The 23,695-nt window shown below is 43.6% G+C and overlaps 1 protein-coding gene across 2 annotated transcripts in view; it reads right to left on the minus strand.

Annotated features, from left to right (window-relative positions):
• POLR3E (RNA polymerase III subunit E) overlaps positions 1–23,695 on the minus strand; it is a 232,323-nt gene that overhangs the window by 126,427 nt on the left and 82,201 nt on the right. For both annotated transcript variants that reach the window (XM_085629041.1, XM_085629040.1), the window contains exons 7-8: positions 23,225–23,332; positions 21,462–21,511 (exon numbers count right to left, since the gene is read on the minus strand). In XM_085629041.1, coding sequence (XP_085485167.1) covers positions 21,462–21,511; positions 23,225–23,332 — 158 coding nt within the window. The remainder of the gene's footprint in view (positions 1–21,461; positions 21,512–23,224; positions 23,333–23,695) is intronic.

The raw sequence follows: 23,695 nt of genomic DNA on the forward strand, positions 1-23,695 counted from the left end.
CCACAAAGACGGACTAAGGGCAGTCAAATATTTTTTAGGTAAAAGACCAATTGAGATGCATTGCCATAATCAAAGGCTTTAAAAAAAATGATACATTGGTGTTTATACAATAATGTATTCATGTTTGACAACAAGGTATTTCAGCAACTGCGGGGTGTCGCGATGGGGGCATGCTTCTCCCCCAGCTATGCATGTTTACATGCGGGCTGGTGGGAGGAGCATGTCCTCAGGGTGCGACACGCCCGGCAGTGGTCAATGCACATAATAAAATGGTGGCGGTACATTGATATTTTTGTTATACGGAGGGGGACCAAAGATTAGGCCCTTAAGTTTGTTGACAATATCAATGCCAACAATCTAAACCTGCATTTTACTGCCCATATAGATGTATCTGTGGCTAATTTCCTAGATGTCACTGTTCAAGTCATAGAGGGAAAAGTGGAAACATGTCTATTTAGGAAGGCTACATCAGGAAACACAGTAATACATGCTGGTAGTTTTCATCCGCAGCACACAATTTCCAGCATTCTGTATGGAGAGTTTCTCCGTATTCACAGGGCATGCAGTACACTGGAAGCCCGAGAATACCACCAAACGGAAGCGAAAAAACAGACAAAGCTAGAGGATATAGCCCTTAGAAATTGGACATAGCTATGAAGAAGGTCAATGAGAAAAAGAGAGAGGCCCTTCTGAATCCAGATAGACAAAGTGTTAGAATCAACTGACACAGGCAGCAGACCATCAAATGATATCACAGCGATGAGATTAATTACCACCTATAGCAAGCAGGCTAACAATATCAAAGCCATTATTAAGAAACAGTGGCCAATCATTCTCACAGATGTTACTTTGAAAAAGATTCTCCCCAAAAACCCCACCATCACATTTCGGAAGGCCTATTCTATGTGCAACGACTTAGTGAATAATAGTCCTGAAACATCTAAGGCAGTAAATTGGCTTTTTCCTAGAAAGGGGTATTTCAAATGTAGCTCATGCAGAGCTTGTAAATTTGGTATAAATACCACCACATATAAGACTCCTTTTTCAGACAAACCCATCACCCTAAGAGAGCACTACACCTGTAGAACTGATCATGCAATATAGGTTTTAAGGTGCAGTTGCAACTTATTTTATGTGGGAAGCACAAAATTACAAGTGTATGTGCGTATTTTGCAGCATCTCCGTGCGATAGTGAATTCTGACCCAGCCTATCCCATCGCCAGGCATTTTAAAGCAGTTCATGAGAATAACCTTAACTGCCTGCAATATTTTGTCATCGATACAGTAACAAACAAACGGGGCAGCAACCAAGAAAGGAAGTTGCGTCAGCTCGAATCTAGATTAATAATCTCCGTTAGGGCTTAATATCGGAGAAGATTTGTGCAATTTCCTGTGAGCCAACTGCGTACATATTGGTGTTACGGGCCATAAGACATAGGATCAGATCTCACTCTAGGGCTAGTGAAAATGTAAAAATGTGTAAAAATGTGTATATATGGATTTTCTAAAAGAGGAGTAACAGGTTATCCCCTATGGCTAAAACCTGTGTAGCTCTTGGATGTTGAGATGAATATATATTGCAATGCTCTGCTAACCATATCGAGATAAGGAAATACGACTAGTTCCATACCAGGGGGCTCCCTGGTTATTAGATTCCACAAGAATTGTGTAAGAAAATATCCGATTTCAAAGTGGATTTAGATATGCGACATAAGGTATTGGTTCTTGGTAATATATATACATCCCACTGCGCCAAAGTGGACAACAAACAAGCGTAATCATCATTATGAGTAGCCGCCATTTGATCTCATTTTGTAATATATTTTTTGCACTTTTTGCAATGCAAATGCCCAGCTTTTTGCGTATTTGCATATTAGAGGATCTAATAAATTAGTATTTATATTCAAGGACAATATTTATTGACTGCACTTTGCACCTTATACCAGTCGGATACGAACAGGCATAAAGAAAAGAGTAATATTAGTGTCTCACATTCTTGGTTTAAACTTTTTTTCTTTTTTAAAAGATGCGTGGATTTTTTGGCGCACCACCAATGCAAGAAGTGTTTATATGTTATATAAGGAATATGCTACTTACCAGTATGCATCTGTTCTTGGCATGTAGAGCTGCAGAGTCACACACTGGGGATAAGATCGCCATCTGGTGTTGGGCTCGGATGATTGCAGGTTGTTGTTGTCTTCGGAGAAGTCTTTGGTCACGAGGTTGGTGACTCCTCCCCTGGACAATAGTGCGCATGGGCATCCACTCCATCGGCAGATTGTTTTTCGCCATGATGGGAAAAGATGGAGTATATAGAAAAGAAAGAAAGGATGTCCATGTGTAATGTCTAAGTAAGACGGATGCTGGAACAGATACAGGTCCCGGGGAGGCGGGCGGGCGTGTGTGACTCTGCAGCTCTACATGCCAAGAACAGATGCATACTGGTAAGTAGCATATTCCGTTCGAGGCATATGAGCTGCAGATCACACACTGAGGATAGATTATACAGCAGTGCTCCCCTTAGCGGTGGTCGCCTGTATCCGTTGCAGCAGTTTGAAATAAAGTTTTTAGGACAGCCTGGCCCACGGAGGCCTGTTGTTTGGCCTGCACGTCAACACAATAGTGTTTAGTGAAGGTATGCGTGGTAGACCATGTGGCTGCCTTGCAAATGTCTTCTAAGGGAATATTGCCTAAGAAGGCCATAGAAGCCCCTATTTTACGCGTGGAGTGCGCCCTAGGGGGAACTGTGAGTGTACGTTTAGCCTTGAGGTAGCATATTTGGATGCATTTAACTATCCACCTGGCTATTCCTGATTTGGAGATCGGGTTGCCTTTGTGTGGTGGCGCGAAAGCAACAAAGAGTTGTTTTGTCTTTCGAAAAGGTTTTGTTCTGTCGATGTAATAAAGCAATGCTCTTTTAACATCTAGGGTATGTAGGGCCCTTTCAGCTACCGAGTCTGGATTTGGGAAAAAGACCGGTAGTTCTACTGATTGGTTAAGGTGGAAAGGGGAAATCACTTTTGGAAGAAATTTAGGGTTTGTCCTAAGAACCACTTTGTTACGGTGTAGTTGTAAGAAAGGTTCTTCAAGTGTAAGGGCTTGTATTTCACTTACTCTGCGCAGGGAAGTGATTGCGATAAGGAAGGCTACCTTCCATGTTAGGAATTGCAATTCACATTTGTGCATAGGTTCAAATGGGGGGCCCATGAGTCTTGTTAGAACCACATTGAGATTCCACACTGGGGCAGGTGGCAATCTTGGGGGAAGAATCCTTTTGAGACCTTCCATAAACGCTTTGATGGCTGGTACCTTAAAAAGGGACAGGTGTTGCCTATTTTGCAAGTAGGCTGCCAAGGCTGCTAGGTGTAATCGTATAGAGGAATACGCTAGATTGCATCTTTGCAAGTGTAGTAGATAGCAAATGATGTTTTGGATGGAAGCATCCAATGGATGTATGTCATTATTAGCGCAGTAGATGGCAAATCGTTTCCATTTAGCGGCATAACACGCTCTAGTAGTAGGGCGTCTGGCTTCTTTTATGATATTCATACAGTCTGGAGGGAGATTGAGGTAACCGAACTCTAAGACCTCAGGAGCCAGATCGCTAGGTTCAGTGTTTGAGGATCTGGGTGTCTGATTTCTCCATGGTTCTGGGTTAACAGATCCGGGGAGAGGCGTAGCTTTTGATGTGGAACTAAAGATAGTTCCAGAAGTGTGGTGAACCACGGTTGACGTGCCCAAGTGGGAGCCACTAGTATTAGTGTTAGTGACTGTTGTTTCAGTTTGCGTACCACAAATGGAACTAGTGGGAGAGGCGGAAAGGCGTACGCAAATCTGCCTGACCAGTTCATCCATAGGGCATTGCCCTTCGACTGTGGGTGTGGAAACCTGGCGGCGAAGGTTGGGCATTTTGTGTTTTCGGGAGTGGCGAACAGGTCTATGTCTGGTTGTCCCCACTTTTGGAAGAAGGGGAGTAGAACCTTGGGGTGTAGTTCCCATTCGTGGATCTGTTGTGTGTGGCGACTTAGGAGGTCGGCCACTTGATTGTGGATCCCTGGGAGATGTTCTGCTAACAGGTAGATGTTTTGGGGAATTGCCCATCTCCAGATTTGCTGTGCCAGTTGGGACAGTTGGAGAGAGTGTGTCCCTCCCTGTTTCTGTATATAATACATTGTCGTCATGTTGTCTGTGCGTATGAGGACAGTTTTGTTCTTTAGGTGAATTTGAAAGGATTTTAGTGCTAGGAACACTGCTAAGAGTTCTAGGTGGTTGATGTGGAGCAGTTTTTGTTGACTGGTCCATCTGCCCTGAGTGGTATGGTGAAGGAGGTGGGCTCCCCACCCCGTGAGAGATGCGTCTGTAGTTAGCACAACTTGTGGAAGAGGCTCTAAGAACGGTCTCCCTTTGGACAGGTTGATGGTGTTCCACCATTTCAGTGATCGAAGTGAGCGACTGTCCACCAACACCAGATCGGTAAGTTGTCCGTGAGCTTGGTTCCACTGTTGTGCTAAGCATTCTTGTAAGGGACGCATTTGAAGTCGTGCGTGTGGGACTATGGAGATGCACGACGCCATCATGCCTAGGAGCTGCATGAACACTCTTGCTGGAAGAGATGGATGAGTTTGAAATTGAGAGATGAGATTTTGTATATTGGCTATCCTGGCTGTGCTGGGATAGGCAATGGCTTTGGATGTATCTATGGTTGCTCCTAGATACTGATGTAAGTGGGAAGGTTGTAGGTGGGATTTGGGGTAGTTGATAGTGAATCCCAAATCGTGGAGAGTTTGAATCGTGCGATGAGTGTGGAGAACGCATTTTTGGTATGTATTGGCTTTTATGAGCCAATCGTCCAGATAGGGGAAGACATGGATCTGTTGTCTTCTGAGATGCGCTGCCACGACTGCTAGGCACTTGGTGAACACTCTGGGTGCTGTTGTTACTCCGAATGGGAGAACTGTAAATTGATAGTGTTGCCCATCTACCACAAATCGTAGATATTTTCTGTGAGCGGGATGCATAGGGATGTGAAAGTATGCGTCCTTGAGGTCCAATGTGGCGAGGAAGTCTCCCTGTTGTAAAAGTGGGAGGACTTGTTGGAGAGTGGTCATGTGAAAATGATCCGAATGTATATACTGGTTTAGTAGTCTGAGATCCAGTATGGGCCTTAGTGTTTTGTCCTTTTTGGGAATGAGGAAGTATAGAGAATATACCCCTTTTCCCTGATGTTGAAGGGGGACTGGTTCTATCGCATGTTTTTGTAACAGGGATTGAACTTCTTGTTTGAGGAGAGAGAGATGATGCGAGGACATTGGACGTTGTTTGGGCGGTATGTTTGGGGGGGATTGTATGAGTTCGAGGCAGTAGCCAGACTGGATAATTTGTCTTACCCACCTGTCTGTGGTGATGGAAGTCCAGACAGGCAGGAATTGTTGGAGTCGCCCCCCGACCGGAGTGGAATGGTCTGGGGGGAGTGGTGGCAAGTCACTGTTTGGTGGCTGGTGAGGTGCGGGTGTTGTTGTTGTTGCCCCGTCCTCGACCTTTGTTATTGTTTCCCCTATAACCTCCCCGGAAGTAACCTCTGTTAGGGGATGTTTGTCCAGAATTTTTAAAGGTGGACGTGGTCTCAGTTGATGTGTTTTTGGAGCCTCCTCTATAAAAGGAGCGACGAAAGGAACCCCGGTTTTGATGAGACTGCAGTGCTCCCATAGACTTGGCAGTTTCATTATCCTTTTTCATTTTTTCTAATGCAGTATCCACTGCAGGGCCAAATAGCTGCTCTTGGTTGAAAGGTTGAGCTAGAATTGCGGTTTGAACCTCCGGTTTAAAACCGGAAATACGGAGCCAGGCATGTCGTCTGAGTAAGACGCCAGTATTGACCGCTCTAGAAGCAGTGTCTGCTGCATCTAAGGCGCATTTAATGGAGGCATTAGATATTAATTTGCCTTCTTGGATGAGGTCAGAGGCCTGGGACTTAAAAGGTTCAGGCAGATGTTGCATAAGGTCCTCAAGTTGGTCATAATGCGCTCTATCATACCTGGCTAACAGGGCCTGGGTATTCGCAATACGCCAATGGTTAGCCGCCTGCGCGGCGACCCGTTTGCCCGAGGCTTCTAAAAGCTTAGACTCCTTGTCTGGGGGAGGCGTTTCTCCAGTTGTCTGTGAGTTAGCGCGCTTCCTGGCATTTGATACGACTAGGGAGTCTAAAGGGAGCTGGGCCTTAATGTATGCAGGGTCTTGCGGGGCTGGTCGGTACTTTTTTTCGATGCGTGGGTTGAGAACCCTAGCTCGAACAGGGTCCTTAAAGACTTCAGTAGCATGCTTTATGACCCCTTTGATCATGGGCAGTATGTGAACAGTCTTTTGTGACTGCTCAAAGGTATCAAGGAGGAAGTCCTCTTCAATGGCGTCTGTGTGCATAGTAACGCCGTGGAATGTTGCTGCCCTATTTATAAGTTGGCCGTACCCTAGGTGGTCATCAGGAGGGGAGGGCTTGGAAGGGTAGGTAGTGGGGTCAGGCATGTCAGGTATAGGATAAGACCAGTCATCCATGGGTGCTGGGTCTGGGAACGTAAAAGGGTCGTTTGGGTCAACAGGATCATCAAATAAATCAGGGTCCGCCCCTCCCCCTAAGTCATCATTATCATCCTGTGGAGGAGGTGAATGATAGGGAGATGGTAAAGGTAAAGGTAAAGGAGAATCAGGAGGAGGAGGGGGGGACGGGTTAGGAGGTAAAACAGGAGAGGAAGGACGAAGTGGTGAAGTAGCACAGTCCTTTTTCCGTATGGGAGCTGGGGGAGGTGTAGTGTCCAGCTTCCGCTTTTTATATGGGATGGCAGTCACATGTCCCGTTTTAGGATTGATATAGATCCGCTTCTGAGTAGGATCTGGTCGAAAAAGATCATCTGGCTCCGAAGGTGGTGTCTGTGACGTCCGCTTCGGGTCTTTATGAGCTTGTTTCGGCGGGGACGCAGTTTTCGGCTCCGATGATTTTTTCGGTGTCGACTGATTTTTCGGTGCCGACTGATTTTTCGGTGCCGACTGATTTTTCGGTGCCGACTGATTTTTCGGTGCCGACTGATTTTTCGGTGCCGACTGATTTTTCGGTGCCGACTGATTTTTCGGTGCCGACTGATTTTTCGGTGCCGACTGATTTTTCGGTGCCGACTGATTTTTCGGTGCCGACTGATTTTTCGGTGCCGACTGATTTTTCGGTGCCGACTGATTTTTCGGTGCCGACTGATTTTTCGGTGCCGACTGATTTTTCGGTGCCGACTGATTTTTCGGTGCCGACTGATTTTTCGGTGCCGACTGATTTTTCGGTGCCGACTGATTTTTCGGTGCCGACTGATTTTTCGGTGCCGACTGATTTTTCGGTGCCGACTGATTTTTCGGTGCCGACTGATTTTTCGGTGCCGACTGATTTTTCGGTGCCGACTGATTTTTCGGTGCCGACTGATTTTTCGGTGCCGACTGATTTTTCGGTGCCGACTGATTTTTCGGTGCCGACTGATTTTTCGGTGCCGACTGATTTTTCGGTGCCGACTGATTTTTCGGTGCCGACTGATTTTTCGGTGCCGACTGATTTTTCGGTGCCGACTGATTTTTCGGTGCCGACTGATTTTTCGGTGCCGACTGATTTTTCGGTGCCGACTGATTTTTCGGTGCCGACTGATTTTTCGGTGCCGACTGATTTTTCGGTGCCGACTGATTTTTCGGTGCCGACTGATTTTTCGGTGCCGACTGATTTTTCGGTGCCGACTGATTTTTCGGTGCCGACTGATTTTTCGGTGCCGACTGATTTTTCGGTGCCGACTGATTTTTCGGTGCCGACTGATTTTTCGGTGCCGACTGATTTTTCGGTGCCGACTGATTTTTCGGTGCCGACTGATTTTTCGGTGCCGACTGATTTTTCGGTGCCGACTGATTTTTCGGTGCCGACTGATTTTTCGGTGCCGACTGATTTTTCGGTGCCGACTGATTTTTCGGTGCCGACTGATTTTTCGGTGCCGACTGATTTTTCGGTGCCGACTGATTTTTCGGTGCCGACTGATTTTTCGGTGCCGACTGAGGTTTCGGTGCCGACTGAGGTTTCGGTGCCGACTGAGGTTTCGGTGCCGACTGAGGTTTCGGTGCCGACTGAGGTTTCGGTGCCGACTGAGGTTTCGGTGCCGACTGAGGTTTCGGTGCCGACTGAGGTTTCGGTGCCGACTGAGGTTTCGGTGCCGACTGAGGTTTCGGTGCCGATGGACTTTCAGGCATCGATGTTGAAGAACGTTTCGGTGCCGGTGGAGACTTCGGTGCCGAGGAACGTTTCTGTGCCGAAGGAGATTTCGGTCTTGGAGCCTGTTTCGGTGCCGACAATGGGTGTTTGGGTGCCGAGGGTGTTAAAGGCACAATTAGGTGAGGTTTGCTCGAGCCCGAGCCACCCACAGGCTTAGTTGTCTTCGGAGCCGGGCCCGAGGGCGGGGCTTCTGAAGAGGATTTCCGGTCGCGACTGGGCCCAACTGGCGGAGTCTTGACCAATGCTTTTTTGGATGGGGCAGGGGCAGGGGGGGTGGTACTCACACGCTGCCCTGGAGTGATGAGGTCATCGGAATCGTCGGCTTCGGACACGATCTCGAGATCTTCGGTGTCGTCTTCGGGAACATCTTGAGCAAAGATGTCCTCCGGTTCTGGAGCTGGTTTGGCCATAATATGGCGTCGAGCTCTTCGGTCCCGGAGGGTCTTCTTCGAACGGAAAGCGGAACAAGCTGGACAGGTGGACTCGTTGTGTTCCGGCGACAGGCAGAGGTTGCAAACCTCGTGGTGGTCACTGTGGGGGAACTTCGCTCCACACTGGGGGCATTTTTTGAAGGGTGTCCTGTCCATCAGCCGCTTCCGGAACCGGTCCGAGTTGATGTCGACGTCGATGAAATGAAGATTAAAGAGTTAAATTGATTGCTGGAAGTTTTCTGCTGGAGCGGAAAAAAGTTCATCCGAACCCAATGGCGGAAAAAAACAATCTGCCGATGGAGTGGATGCCCATGCGCACTATTGTCCAGGGGAGGAGTCACCAACCTCGTGACCAAAGACTTCTCCGAAGACAACAACAACCTGCAATCATCCGAGCCCAACACCAGATGGCGATCTTATCCCCAGTGTGTGATCTGCAGCTCATATGCCTCGAACATATGTATTATTTCATCAAGCATTGTGCACTTTATAATGTAACTTTTATGAATGTAATACCTGGATTGGCACGCATTAGATACTAAGATTGTAAATAATGAAGTTATGTTTGAGACAACTTGACTCGACTGGCAACATGTACTATGCACTTTATTTAAAAGTACAATTAAGCGTTTGTTCCTTTTATACTGTCGCAATGAGATTATGGACAGATTGGTAAACAAAGGCTGGGAGAACTCACAATGAATATAGAAATTGTACAAATGGCAAATTAATGTGCTAAACTGTGGTTTGAGTCAAAAGGTGGGAGCATCTAAATTGTCCATCAATGCGTCACATATAACTCTATATTTTTGTTTACCTAAATATGTAAAAGAGGTGTATACATGCACAGTATTGCATTGTTGAGTGCCGACCACGTCACAGAAAGCTTCATCTTCCCTTTGAATATCAGTTTATGCAAGCCGTATGTCATGTGATCAAGGACACTGTGTCCGAAACGCGTCAGAGGCAGCACCGTTAATTTAATAAAGCATCAAATTTGGCACCAGCTATACCTAGCGTCCGTGTTCCTGTGTGTGCGCAACTGCACAAGGGATTTCGCCAGTGGATATGGATATAGATTACACATATAATATATATATATATATCCGCTTCGGTGCTCATGACGAGCCCAGCTCGTCATGAGGCACAGTGGAGCTGTGCTCATGACGAGCTGGGCTCGTCATACCCGTCGTGGCCCGCCCACGTGCGGATGATTCCCCGCCTGTGCGGGAGAATCAATCAGTGGGCGGGGTCATGACGAGCTCAGCTCGTCATGAGCACAGCTCCACTGTGCCTCGTGACGAGCTGGGCTCGTCACAAGCACAGCGCCTGCGACGCCCCCCCCCACACGGGAACTACCCCCGCGTGGAAGGGGTTAAACACGTATACATACACACACACATATATATATTCACTTAAAAAACCATAGGTTTCACACATGTTATAGTTACGTGGATATTTCACTCGTAAAAAAACAATGAAATTCCCCCGTTATAGTTAGTTCAGATAACTATAACTCGCGCGCCCGCAATCCTGCTCATGAAGTCACATATTACATCACTCATGACATGGTCAGTGGCATCACTCATGACATCACTGATGACATCATCCTTGTGATAGAGTGGCGGTCGCACGAGTTATAGTTATCTGAACTAACTATAACGGGGGAATTTCATTGGTTTTTTACGAGTGAAATATCCACCTAACTATAACATGTGTGAAACCTATGTTTTTTTTTAGTGAATTTGTACGTTTTTTTTAAATGCTAAGTTATGTATGTATTATTTTTTTTATATATTTATTTTACAATAAACTACGTATTAAATTTTGTTTTTGTTTTACAAAAAAAATTCAAATGTTTTTTTCTGCCTTCGGAGTCCTTCAGGGACCCCCTGACAAAGGCTAGGGGTCAGGAACTCTCTACCCTGCCCCCTTTTCACGTTCGCCACCTTCCTTTTTCACTCTCGCACTGAAAACAAACAAAATGGCGGCCGACACTTCCTGATTTCGACCGATTCGAACGTTGACTAACATGTAACCACCAATTAGAATTATGCTCGCGCACGTTAGGGTGCGCGCACGGTGCGCGGCTATATTTATGTATGTGCTTTTAACTGCAATTTTCTCAGAACTACTGAACAGATTTACTCCATATATGCAAAAGGCACATCCCTGACCTGAAGACTACCTCTCTGCCAAATTTCAAGTAATTCTGTTCAGCCGTTCGGGCTGTACCTTCGACTAAAGGTCCTATGGGAAAATGCATGGGGAAAACGCGTTTTGGGATCCCCCTTTTTTCTCGGCCCCCGCTTGACGAATCCCCCCCTAGACTTTCAGGGTAGGAGCTGAGTGGAGCGCCACATTAGTTTTGAAAATTTCCTGAAGATTCGTCAACCGGCGCCAAAGTTATTCAAAATAGAATTTTGAGATTTCCTATGGAAACACGGTCCTAACTATAACTATCTACTGGCGACCGCCAGTAGATAATATATATATACACACATACACTCATTGAAATACACAAAGGCTACAGGGACGTACGTTATAGTTGAGAAATAGATTTTAAAAAAATAACTGAAAAATACAAAGATTACAGGGATGAAATAGTTCGGCTCAGATTTCACTTGTTCAAAACCATAGAAATTCAGCACCTATAGTTACCTGAGCTAACTATAACTTACGCCCTCGCAATGCACTGCATTTGACCTCACATACTTCATCACTCATGACATGGTCAGTGACATCACTGATCACATAATCCAGTGATTGTGAGTGTTTTCTAAATGTCTGGGTGGTGAAGATATATAGTAAGATACTACAAATGTTAAATTAGTAAACTTTGTGTACCAATAACGAGTGATACTATTTGTAACACATTATGTGTGTGACTGGGTGTATCCATGTGTGAGTAGGTGTCTGAACGACTATATGGGTGTGCGAGTGGTTGTATGAGTGAGTGAGTGGCTGTATTGGTGTGTGGGTTGGTGCAAGAGTGGCCATATGGGTGAGTGAGTGACAGTGTTTGTGGGTAGATGGGTGTGTGTGAGTGGCTGTATGAGTGAGTGGGTGTGTGGATAAGTGTTGTATGAATGACTGCATGGGTGAGTGAGTAATTGAGAGTGGCTGTATGGGTGAGTGTGTGCTTGTGTTAGTGACTGTAAAGGGGAGTGAGTACATGTATTATTACATGTATGAGAAATTGAGTGGGTGTGTGAGTATCTGTATGGGTGAGTTAGTGGATCTGTGAGGGACTAAATAGTTAAGCGAGTAGATGCATGAGTAGCTGTATAGGCGACTGACTGGGTCGGTGGATGTATTGGTAAGAGGGTGCATGAATGGCTGTATGGGTGAGCTAGTGGTTATTGGGGGGGTGTGCGTGTGTGCGTGTGTGTGTGTTAGTGCTTGTATGGGTCTATGAATAGGTATGCTAGTGGTTGTGTAGAAGTGGGTGTATGAGACATTAGATGGGGTCTATGGGGTGTGAGTGGTTCTGTGGATGATGTCATTAGTGAAGTCACTGACCATGCCATGAGTGATCCAATATTTGAGGCCATAAGAAGTGAATTGCAGGGGCGCAAGTTATAGTTAGCTCCGGTAACTAGAACTGCTGAATTTCTATGGTTTTGTATGAGAGAAATGTGAGCGTGACTAGAACGTCCCTGTAGCCTTTGTTTTTTTCAGTGAATTTCTATGGGTTTAAAAAAAAATATAGTTGCTAACTATAATGTCCCTGTAACCGTTTGTTTTTTCACAAATTCTATTTCCTAACTGTAACCTTTAAACTTAAAGTGGGTGTATGAATTGCTGTATGGGTCTGTAACAGCTCCCTGCAAGCAAAAGCAAACCTCAGGAGATAGCAGAAGCTCACCAAAGAGGGTGGCAGTCCACAGGGCCATACATGGCCATATATGGCTCCAGGATTGGGTCAGTGCGCCCCCCCCCCCTCCTTTGTCCAGCATGTGCCGGCCGCAGGGAGGTGGTGGTCCAAGGGGCTGTGCACAACCCCTACGTATTTAGATTTGAACCGGGGGAGGTGGTAGTCCCAGGTGGCCAGGGTTCCACGCTGACATCTCTATAGTGTTTTATTTTTTTGTTGCCCCGGGGAAGTGGTGGTCCACAGGGTTTCCAAATCCCTAGGAGGTGCCCCCCTTCTTTTATTTTTTAAAAAAATGCCCAGAGGAGGTGGTGGTCCAAAGGGACTGCGAGGCACCCCCTAGTTGTAGTCCAGGGGAGGTGGTGATCTCCGGGGGCATAAAGTTGATTTTTTTTTAAATGTTAGGTTTGCCACAGATTTGCTACTCCGTCGAGAGTTTTCAGCAATAATTTTTAAAGTGCTATAATGCCCTGGCGGGACTCCAGGACCAGAACTCTGGGTCAGAGTTATCCCTACCCTACCTTCTTTACTTTTCTTTTAAAAATTTCGAAGCAGAGTCCCACAATAGCTGCTAACACTTCCTGGTTGAAGTGTTGGCCACCAATCAGATATCAGCACAACATCAGGAGAGCTCGTGGAGCTTTTGCATCCCTAGATGTAATAATTTGAATTTCATTAAATAACTCAAAGGACTGGATGTATTTACATCAAATGACAAAAAGCACTATTTCTAGACCAAGAGCTAGCATTTTGCCAAATTTGGTGCAATTCCTTACCTCGGTTCGGGCTGCAGTCGTGTCTAAATTTCCAATAGGAATTACCATCAGAAAGTCACTTTTTTATAAACCCCCACCCCCCCCCCCCTTTTTCTCGGTCCCCACTTGACAGATCTGCCCAAAACTTTTCATGTGCAACAAGACCCAACTTGACAATTTGTTTAAAAATTTTGTGCAGATTTGACAAACGGCACCAAGGATATAGGCAAGTCAAAACGCTTTTTCCTATGGAAACTAGGTTCTAACTGTAACTACCTACTGGCAACTGCCAGTGGGATAGAGTATTATATATACATACACACAAAAACAAAACACACACACACACACACACACACACACACACACTGAAATAACTGAAATGCTGAAAAACATAGTTCGGTTCAGACATTACACACACAAAACCATAAAAGATCAGAAGTTCTAGTGATCAAGTAACTATAACTCATGCCCCCGCCATGCACAGTTTCTCATCAATAACTTCACTGCAAATGTTGCAGCGATATTATCAATGAAGTCATGGAAGAGGTCAAGAATGGTGTAATATGCAGGGTAATTAGCACTGCATGGCAAGAGCCGGAGTTATAGTTATCTTAGGGCACGAGTTATAGTTATTTGAGAGAACTAGAACTGCTGAATTTCTTTGGTTTTGTATGTGTAATATCTGAACCCAACTATAACGTCCATGTACCTGGTATGTGAGGGGCAGTGAGTGGTTGTGTGTAGGGAGTGTGTGAGGTGGGTGTGTGACTGGCTGTGTGGGTCTGTTCTGTGAGTGGCTGTGTGGGTGTGAGTAGAGGTGTGTGTGAGAGTAGAGAGGTGTGTGTGTGTATGTGGGGGTGTGTGAGTAGAGATGTGTGTGTTTAGAGAGGTGTGTGTGTGTGTGAGAGTAGAGAGGTGTGTGTGTGTGTGAGTAGAGAGGTGTGTGCGAGTAGAGGTGTGTGTGTGTGTGTGAGTAGAGGTGTGTGTGTGTATATATATATATATATATATATATATATATATATATATATATATATATATGTTTGGTTTTACGTCCAAAATGTCCTCTTTCACATCCAAAATGACGATCATAGACCCAGATTTGGTGCAATTTCGAAGTTTATTGTGTTCCAACGCCCTGCACCACCGCCATGACGCGTTTCGGGCAACTCCGTGCCCTTGATCACATGACGCGCTGGTGGAGTGCTTACCAGAATTTAAAGTGACAGTGCAAAGTTTTTTTCTTTCTTTTTTTGTTACAAGCATAGATATAGAAAACATCCGCAAGTTTATACACAATAGGTGAACATGTTTACAGTTTAAATAAATAATGCTGAATAAAACCAGACGGTAATAGATTAAATGTCATCAACCATCTTATAGTAATAAAAGCAGTATTTACGGTAATAAATATTTAAAACAAAATTACTATGTTTTAAAACTTTTAAAACCACCAATTGTATGATACCTACCACATAATATTAGGGTCTAGTTCATAAATATGTGAAAAAATAGCAAACTGGTAGTGTAAACATTATGTTCATTCCTAATAATATAGACCAAGTGGCCATACTTGCTGATGAATTCCGTATTAAGTTATGCCTGAGAGATAGTGCAACCTAAACAGTGTTAAGTAGACCCCTGTTAATAGTCACAGCCGTGACTTATTAAAGTGCAAAGTGTGTAAAAGATCAGAAAAGAATAAAAAATATATAAACAATGTTTCTCATTGGTGAGGCAGCAGCTAGGTGGATAAATAGATGATATTTAAAATTTCATCTAAAAAAGTATATATCCAAAAGTTTGTTACTTATAAACATGTATAAAAGTCCTCACTAGAGTTCAAGCCTTGGGGTATCTTACTGTCCAGTTCTAAAATATACCGTGTCTCTAATTTCCGGAGCATAGCCTCCCGGTTGCCTCCTCGCTTTTGCGGAGGAATAGTATCTATGACAAAATATTTCAAATTATCCAATTTGCTGTCATGGCGTTCTTTAAAATGTCTGGCAACCGGGTAGGTAACATCAACATTGGTGATTGCTCTTAAGTGCTGGAGTACTCGTTTATGCACCTGCAATTTCGTACTCCCTACATATTGCAAGTTGCATGAGCACTCCAGTACATAGACTGCATATTCTGTTCTGCAGTTGAGACTTTTTGTAATCGGTACTGGATTAGGTTTAAAAGGTGTGATGTAATTTGTTTTGTTGACCCCATATCGACACGCTTTGCATGTATTACAGCGTGTGAAGCCATCCTTTGGGCCTAACCAAGTTTTGGAAACCAGAACTTCCGGACTACTTTTTACCAAGGAGTTGCTCATTGACTGAGCTTTCCTGAAGGTTATACAGGGTGATCGGATAGTCTGGTTGCTCAAAATCGGGTCACTTTTTACTAATGGCCAATTCTTGTTAACAATTTTTCGGATAGCTTTATGTTGTAGGCTATATGTTAAAATCAATCTAGTAGAGGTTTCCTCAGGCGCAATCAGAGGTTTGTTGTGTACTAGGAGAGCAGTAGGTTGATCTAGGTTAGCAGTTTTATTTATTGCAGTATCTAGAGTTTTTTCTGAGTAGCCCCTGTCCAGGAACCTATTTTTACTTTGCAACTGGGCTCTCCTACACTCAACGTCATTGCTACATACCCGGCGAATGCGAAGCATCTCCCCATAGGGGATGCTATTGATCAGATGTACAGGGTGATGGCTGGTAGCATGTAAAATTGTATTTCCCGCGGTTGCTTTCCTATGCAATCTTGTTTCCACCTTATTTTCTACTATGTATACTTCCACATCAAGAAAGCAAATTGTGTTTTTACTCATTTGTGCTGTAAAACCAAGGTTAAAATTGTTACAATTGATGTTCTCCACAAATTTCTGAGCATTGATTTCAGTTCCCTTCCAGATTAAAAAAATGTCATCTATATATCTATACCAACATAAAACCTGGTCTGTTACAATCTCCAAATATTCATTTCTTAGGACCTGTTCCTCCCAGTATCCCATATGAAGGCAAGCATAACTGGGAGAAAAACAGGCCCCCATTGCAACGCCTCTGATTTGATTAAAAATCTGATTGTTGAATAAAAAGAAATTGTTCTCAAGACAGGTTAAAATCATGGTGGATAACATTTTGTTGTGCAAGTGCATGACATCAGATCTTGTGTTCAAATAATATTCGACTGCTCTAATACCATCACGGTGGTTGATGCTAGTATATAGCGTTGTCACATCCATAGTTATTAGTAAATACTCTTCTTTCCATTGAATATCTCTAAGCTTTCTTAAAAAGTCTCCAGTGTCCTGTATGTACGATGGGAGACTCTTTACATGATTCTGCAGAAAGAAATCCACATAACGTGAGGTATTTTCCAATAAGCCGCCACAGGCCGATATAATAGGCCTGCCCGGAGGTTTGGAAATGCACTTGTGAACTTTAGGGATAAAGTAGATAGTTGGAAGCTTCGGGTGGTCATTTTTTAAAAATTTAAATTCATCATTGGAAAGCAAACCAGCAGATTTCCATGCCAACAGTTTTCTGTAAAATTCATTACGTGCTGTGGTTACCATTTGCATGTTGCTTCGTTTGTAGCAGTCCACATTGTTGAGTTGGTTGTATGCTTCTTCCATATACATTTCATGTGGCCACAACACAATGTTGCCCCCCTTGTCAGACTGGCGAATGATGATCTTTTTTTGCTCTTGAAGTTTTTTAATCAGTCTGTAATAATCACTATTTTGTTTGTTATATTTGTTCACTGAATGAGAGATTTTGTAATAGAGAGACTTCAATTCCATTGTTACTTTTTCATTGAACAAATCCAGATTATCTCTCAACATAATGGGGCAAAAAGTCGATTTGGGCTTAAATGGAGTGCATGTGCTTCTACTCATAGTCGAATCATCCAACTGTGGTACTTGTGTGCAAACGTTGCTTTCTGCATGTAGATCCTCCAAATTCCTGAGCAGCATGCTTTCTTGTGTTGATAATTCCTTCGGATCATCTAATGTTGGTATCAGCATTGTAGTTGGAATATCTGTGCTTCTTCCTCGCATTGCATGGTATTTTCGCAATTTCAGTTTGCGTATAAACTTGTACACATCAATTCTTGTGGTAGCATAGTCAAAATTTGTCTGTGGGCTGTAGGATAATCCTAGTGACAGTGTTTTTATCTCCTCTTTATTAAGTTCGATGCTTGTCAGATTGATTACGGTACTCGCATTGACGTCGTTTGCCTTTATCGCCGTTGCCAATTTCTGGTGTTTTTTTTCCCTTTCCTGTTGTTTGGTTTGGCATTTGATGTGGCACCGTCGTCTTGCTCTCCGCTTTTGGTTCCTGGTCGTGGTGCATTTGCATGTTGCACATTTGATCTGAGTGTTTGTCGTCTGTCCTGGCGTAGGTAATCGACCTCTTGCGCCAGGGTTGGTTTTGGAAACCCCAATGACCTTGGACCCCTAGTCTGCTCATTCTCAGACTCGCTGTCAATGGCGGAGCTCAGTTCCGATGTCGAAGATTGCACCTCCGGATTGCCACTCGTGCTGGGTCCTGAAATACCTACTGGCGCTGTAATGCTAGTGGTTTTAACATGATCGAATTTTTTGGAAAATGTAAAGACCCGCCCTTGCTCGTAGTCGCATTTGTCCCGGTGGAATTTGAAAGTCTTTCGTTTCTTTATTATGTCTTCTTCCTTTTGTAATCTGGCCAGCATCTCATTACGGTATTTAGAAAGTATTTCTGTTTGCTCTAACTTGGAGATTTCTTCGTTAATCTCATCAATATTTGTTTGTAATTTCTGTCGATCACTATCAGCATATTTTACCAGGATCTCTATTAAATGTCGTGAGGATATCAAATTCATTTCAGCCCACTCTGCTAACATTTGCGGGTCCGGATTTTCATAGCTTGGTGCTAGCATTATCCTTAGTCCTCTTGGCACTCTTCCGACTTCGAGATACCGGGTAAGTGATTTGTGCTCCCACCATTTAGATTGTTCTTGTTTCATTAATTTCTCTAATTTCTTGAATAATTCTTTGACGCTCTGATTGGCTATGGGAGCTGAATTCAAACTCGGGTTTTTTAGTATTTCTCCGCTAGGAGAATCATTGAACATGTCCGTGGCCGCTGCCTCGCGGCTCCTCAGCGCGTCGGCTGACATGGTGCAAACGTGTGGGCGATTATATTATTAGGGATTACAGTCTCAGGCTATTGCTTAGTAGCTGTGCCTAAAACAAGCACACTCCTTCTCCAGACATTCGGCGTTTTTCCCTACCTTGAATGAAAACTCCGGCAAAACCCGTATCCTCCGATACGCGCTCTGTCCTTTAGTCCATTTGGCAGGATTCTTGCCTCGTCTGGGGGCTGCCGCGGCTATTCCTTACAGGAAAACTGTGTACACATCCGGGAAGAACCAGGAAGTTGCTCCTTGCCGACCGGCCCAGGTTGAAGGAGGGGTCTATGGATACCGAGGAAGCAGGCTCGGTAATATCTGTTTGGTTTTACGTCCAAAATGTCCTCTTTCACATCCAAAATGACGATCATAGACCCAGATTTGGTGCAATTTCGAAGTTTATTGTGTTCCAACGCCCTGCACCACCGCCATGACGCGTTTCGGGCAACTCCGTGCCCTTGATCACATGACGCGCTGGTGGAGTGCTTACCAGAATTTAAAGTGACAGTGCAAAGTTTTTTTCTTTCTTTTTTTGTTACAAGCATAGATATAGAAAACATCCGCAAGTTTATACACAATAGGTGAACATGTTTACAGTTTAAATAAATAATGCTGAATAAAACCAGACGGTAATAGATTAAATGTCATCAACCATCTTATAGTAATAAAAGCAGTATTTACGGTAATAAATATTTAAAACAAAATTACTATGTTTTAAAACTTTTAAAACCACCAATTGTATGATACCTACCACATAATATTAGGGTCTAGTTCATAAATATGTGAAAAAATAGCAAACTGGTAGTGTAAACATTATGTTCATTCCTAATATATATATATATATATATATATATTCACTGAAAAAACCATAGGTTTCACACGTTATAGTTAGCGGAAATTTTACTGATAAAAAACCAGTGAAATTCCCCCGTTATAGTTAGTGCAGGCAACTATAACTCACGCGACCGCAATCCTCTGCTGATGCTAATACTGTATTTAGACACTTATTTGCCCATGTCTTCTTCCATACATTTTTAGCTATACATATATAACAAATATTTTTTTTTCATAAAGACACATATGTCATCAGCAGAAGATTGCGGTCGCGTGAGTCATAGTTGCCTGCACTAACTATAACGGGGGAATTTCACTGGTTTTTTATCAGTAAAATTTCCGCTAACTATAACATGTGTGAAACCTATGGTTTTTTCAGTGAATTTGCAAGGTTTTTTTAAATGCTAATTCCTAACTATAACGTGTGTGAAACCTATGGTTTTTTCAGTGAATTTGTACGGTTTTTTAAATGCTAAGTTACTTTACGCCATTCGTGGCGTGCGCGCCCACTTAACGCAGTTCGTTCCGTGCGCGCACAGTAAGCACGCGGTGCGCTTCGCGCACCGTGCGCCCACTTTACGCAGTTAGTGCCGTGCACGCACGGTGGGCACGCGGTGCGCGTCACGTTACGCTAGATGGGCCATGTACGCACGATGCGCTTCGCGCACCGTGCGCACATGGAGGACATATGATGCACTTCGTTTTGAAAGGTAATATTTTAATTTTTCGTAATTTTTATAAGCCATGCACAAATGGTGCCCTTCGGGCACCATTTGCACACGGGGTGGAGAGAGTGGGGATAATTTTTTCTTTTATTATTTTTTTAAAAAATATTATAGTTTATCACACCACTTATAAGCCATGCACAATTGGTGGCCTTCGGCCTCCAATTGTACACGGGGTGGGGAGAATGTGGATAATTTTTTTTTTTTATATAATTTTTTACCGTACGGTAAGCGTAATCTGCGAAATTAGCGAAAAAATAAAAATTACATTTTTGCCCTTGGGGGATCTTTGGGGACTCCCTCAACATGGCTATGTGTGTGGGAGCTGTCTAAATAGCCCCTTTACATGTTTTTGGGCTTTATTTTAAAACCTAACTCTCAGTGCGAGAGAGAAAATGCCGGCCGCCGCTTCCTGGTTTCGGCCGATTCGAATGTTTACTAAGATCTAAGAGCCAATCAGAATCGCGCTCGCGCACGCCACCGTACGCGTACGGTAAGCGTACCGTAAGCGCACCGTAAGCTGGCTCAGATATATATATTGATTTAAAGGCTATTTTCTCAGAATCTACTGAACAGATTTACACCAAACCTACAAAAGGCACTTCCTTGACCTGAGGACTACCTCTCTGCCAAATTTCTAGTAATTCTGTTCAGCCGTTCGGGCTGTAGCCCTGTCTAAAGGTCCTATGGAAAAATGCATGGGAAAAACGCGTTTTGGGACCCCCCTTTTATCTCAGCCCCCGCTTGACGAATCCCCCCGAGACTTTCAGGGTAGGAGCGGAGCGTAGCGCCCCACCTATTTTGAAAAATTTGCGAGGATTCGTCGACCGGCGCCAAAGTTATTCAAAATAGAATGTTGCGGATTTCCTATGGAAACGTGGTCCTAACTATAACTACCTACTGGCGACCGCCAGTAGGTAATATATATATATATATATATATATATATATATATATATATAGAGAGAGAGGTGCGTGTGTGTGTGTGTGTGTATATATATATATAGAGAGGTGTGTGTGTGTGTGTGAGAGAGAAGAGAGGTGTGTGTGTGAGTAGAGAGGTGTGTGTGTGGGAGTAGAGAGGTGTGTGTGGGTGCGAGTAGAGAGGTGTACAGAATGAAGCTGTTGTACAGTACGGTTGAAGTGGCAAGTCGCTCTGTGGACATCCAATTTTAACTACTCACAAAGGATTCACAAGTTCCCTTGTGAATGGTCAACTCATCCACTTCTAAACTAATATATTGGTAGATGTAGTTACAAAACGGCTTCAATGGCGACGGCCAGTGTGTTAGCAATTCCAAACAAATATCGCTCTCGTTTTTGTCTTGCAGAATTAACAGACATGCAAAGCAACCACTGTAAATTGTAAATGTCAATGCCTCTATATCAAACTTACAGTTACTTGCTTGACATCTTCCTCTGCCTCATCCTGAGAAGAATCACCAGCTACAAAATGGACAAAGAAATCAGTATGAACACGGTTACATAAATGTTGCCAGGAGGAAAATACGGGTGAACGTTTATTATCCTGGTGGCGTACGAACATTTGCCCAGCCATTTTTTTCCCCAGTAATTCTCCAAAATCCTTTGACAATTAGGCCCTAGTCCCTCAAGCACAGATTCTACTTTGTATCATCTATCGTACTCTGCTATTAAAATCACCATTGCCGCTATGAAAAGGCTCTTCTCCAAAGCAGTCTTTAATGGCGGATTCTCCTCTTGTAACCACACCACTATTTAAAACAGAACAAAGTCAAATGACGTGACATTCTGTACTGTGTACAGCATCTACATTCAACCAATATTAATCCTTAACCAAGTCTGCATCAATGTTCAGCGTAAGATATCCAAAGCAGCGCTTAAATCACATATATTGAGCAGTTCTGAGGAAGCAATTGCAGATATGAAGACATCAACACCAGATTGACAAGCACATCTCTTATCACATTTTTTCATAAAACGTCAAGACTATGTATACTGCTCCAGGTTTAGCTTTGTTTTTTCATTCAAACTGCCTTATATATGTCCAAAGTACTTTTGAATACGGTTGCAGAAGAGAACCGAGACTAGAAAGCAGTTTAATACATTAACTTAGTTCATTGCAAAGACCATCATTGTAGTATGCCTTAGCCTGAAGACCAGAAAAAAAGCATCACCACGACTCTGTTCCATAACTACAAACTATCCTCTTTTACTGTTCTTACAGTCATATGGAACGTCTGCATGATTTTGACTGACCTAATTTAAACTGCGTATAATCTGCCTTCACTATATCACCAAGCCTGCTTCTCCCTTTTGCAGAGCTCACCAACATTCTTACCTCCCTCAAAGCCACTGCTGACGTACATGATGGCTAACCCTCATCCTTCAAAGCTCTTTCGCTAACTACTGAACATCTACTTCACTGAAGTCATCAAAATGCTCTCAAGATAGTCCAGATCCTCTCTCTAACGAAAAAAAGATCATTAGAACTAGATGACCTCACCAATTATCAGTCAATCGCGTACCACACCAAAGTCCTATCAACACCAACCATTTTCTGCCCAACTCTCAATCCGGCTTCAGATCATGCGGCAGTATAGCACTACCTTACACAACCTGGAGGACACACTACTGGAGCTGAAATCTCAAAAAAGGGGTTTCACCGGCGACATCTACCCTTTATTCTCCTCCTAGCTTGCCAGCTGACACTAGTTAATTCACATGGGCTCCTCTACATTCCAAAAGTTCCCATTCACCTGCTGAGTCCCCAAAAAGGATGTTTTTTTTCTGTATACAGTCATCAGTTGTATTTTGTCTTGGCTTGCGCTATACATAGGTCACATGGTGACTTTAGAAATATGCAATCTATCAGAGGAAAACTTATGGAAGGAGTGAGAACAACTCCATTTTATTTAGGAGCACTCCTGACTTCATTAACAGTTTTCCTACTTCAAGTAGATACCCAGAGAAACCTATCCATTGGGCCCCTCCATAACTTGTCATTGATCCTGTATTACTCTTTGTAGATTTGTTGCTCCAAAAAACTACATGTTGCAGATAGATAAGACTGTTTTAATCCCATTCTTGGATATGGATTTTCTTTCCCTCTTCCTCCTCTCAATTTGCACCCACAAATGGGTGTAAGGCTTTGCAGACAAAAGTAAATAAACATTTTACCTTCATTAGCCGCTTCTCGTTCTCGGTGTTTGGCATCTGCTTTGTCCAGGTATGTGAAGCTTGGCCTGAGCTGTAGAATCCCACGCAGAGGGGTTACATGAAGCTCACCTGCAGTACAACATAAAAGACATTTTAATGTGGCGGGAAACAAAATAATAAATCACCCCAGTCAAGATCATAGTATACAGTTTGTTTGTTTTTTACCAGAAAAGTTCACGTATGAAAAAGTTACAAAACGTAGGACCATCATAATCGTCTGGATTAGCCTTAAGAATATGTGCAGAAGAAGTCAGTTTCAATACCCAGTTTCTACTATGAAAGTTTTATTTTGGTTACACATTCAATCATTGGTTTTCTAAGATACCCCGCTCTGCAGGTAACTCAAATGCCCCCTTCTCCCTCATTCTGCCAGACATATTCAGCTCTACATCAACATGGAAAACACATACACTTCACGGTATGGACAAGAAG

This window comes from Triturus cristatus, chromosome 10, assembly GCF_964204655.1.
Source record: "Triturus cristatus chromosome 10, aTriCri1.1, whole genome shotgun sequence".
Taxonomy (NCBI): domain Eukaryota; kingdom Metazoa; phylum Chordata; class Amphibia; order Caudata; family Salamandridae; genus Triturus; species Triturus cristatus.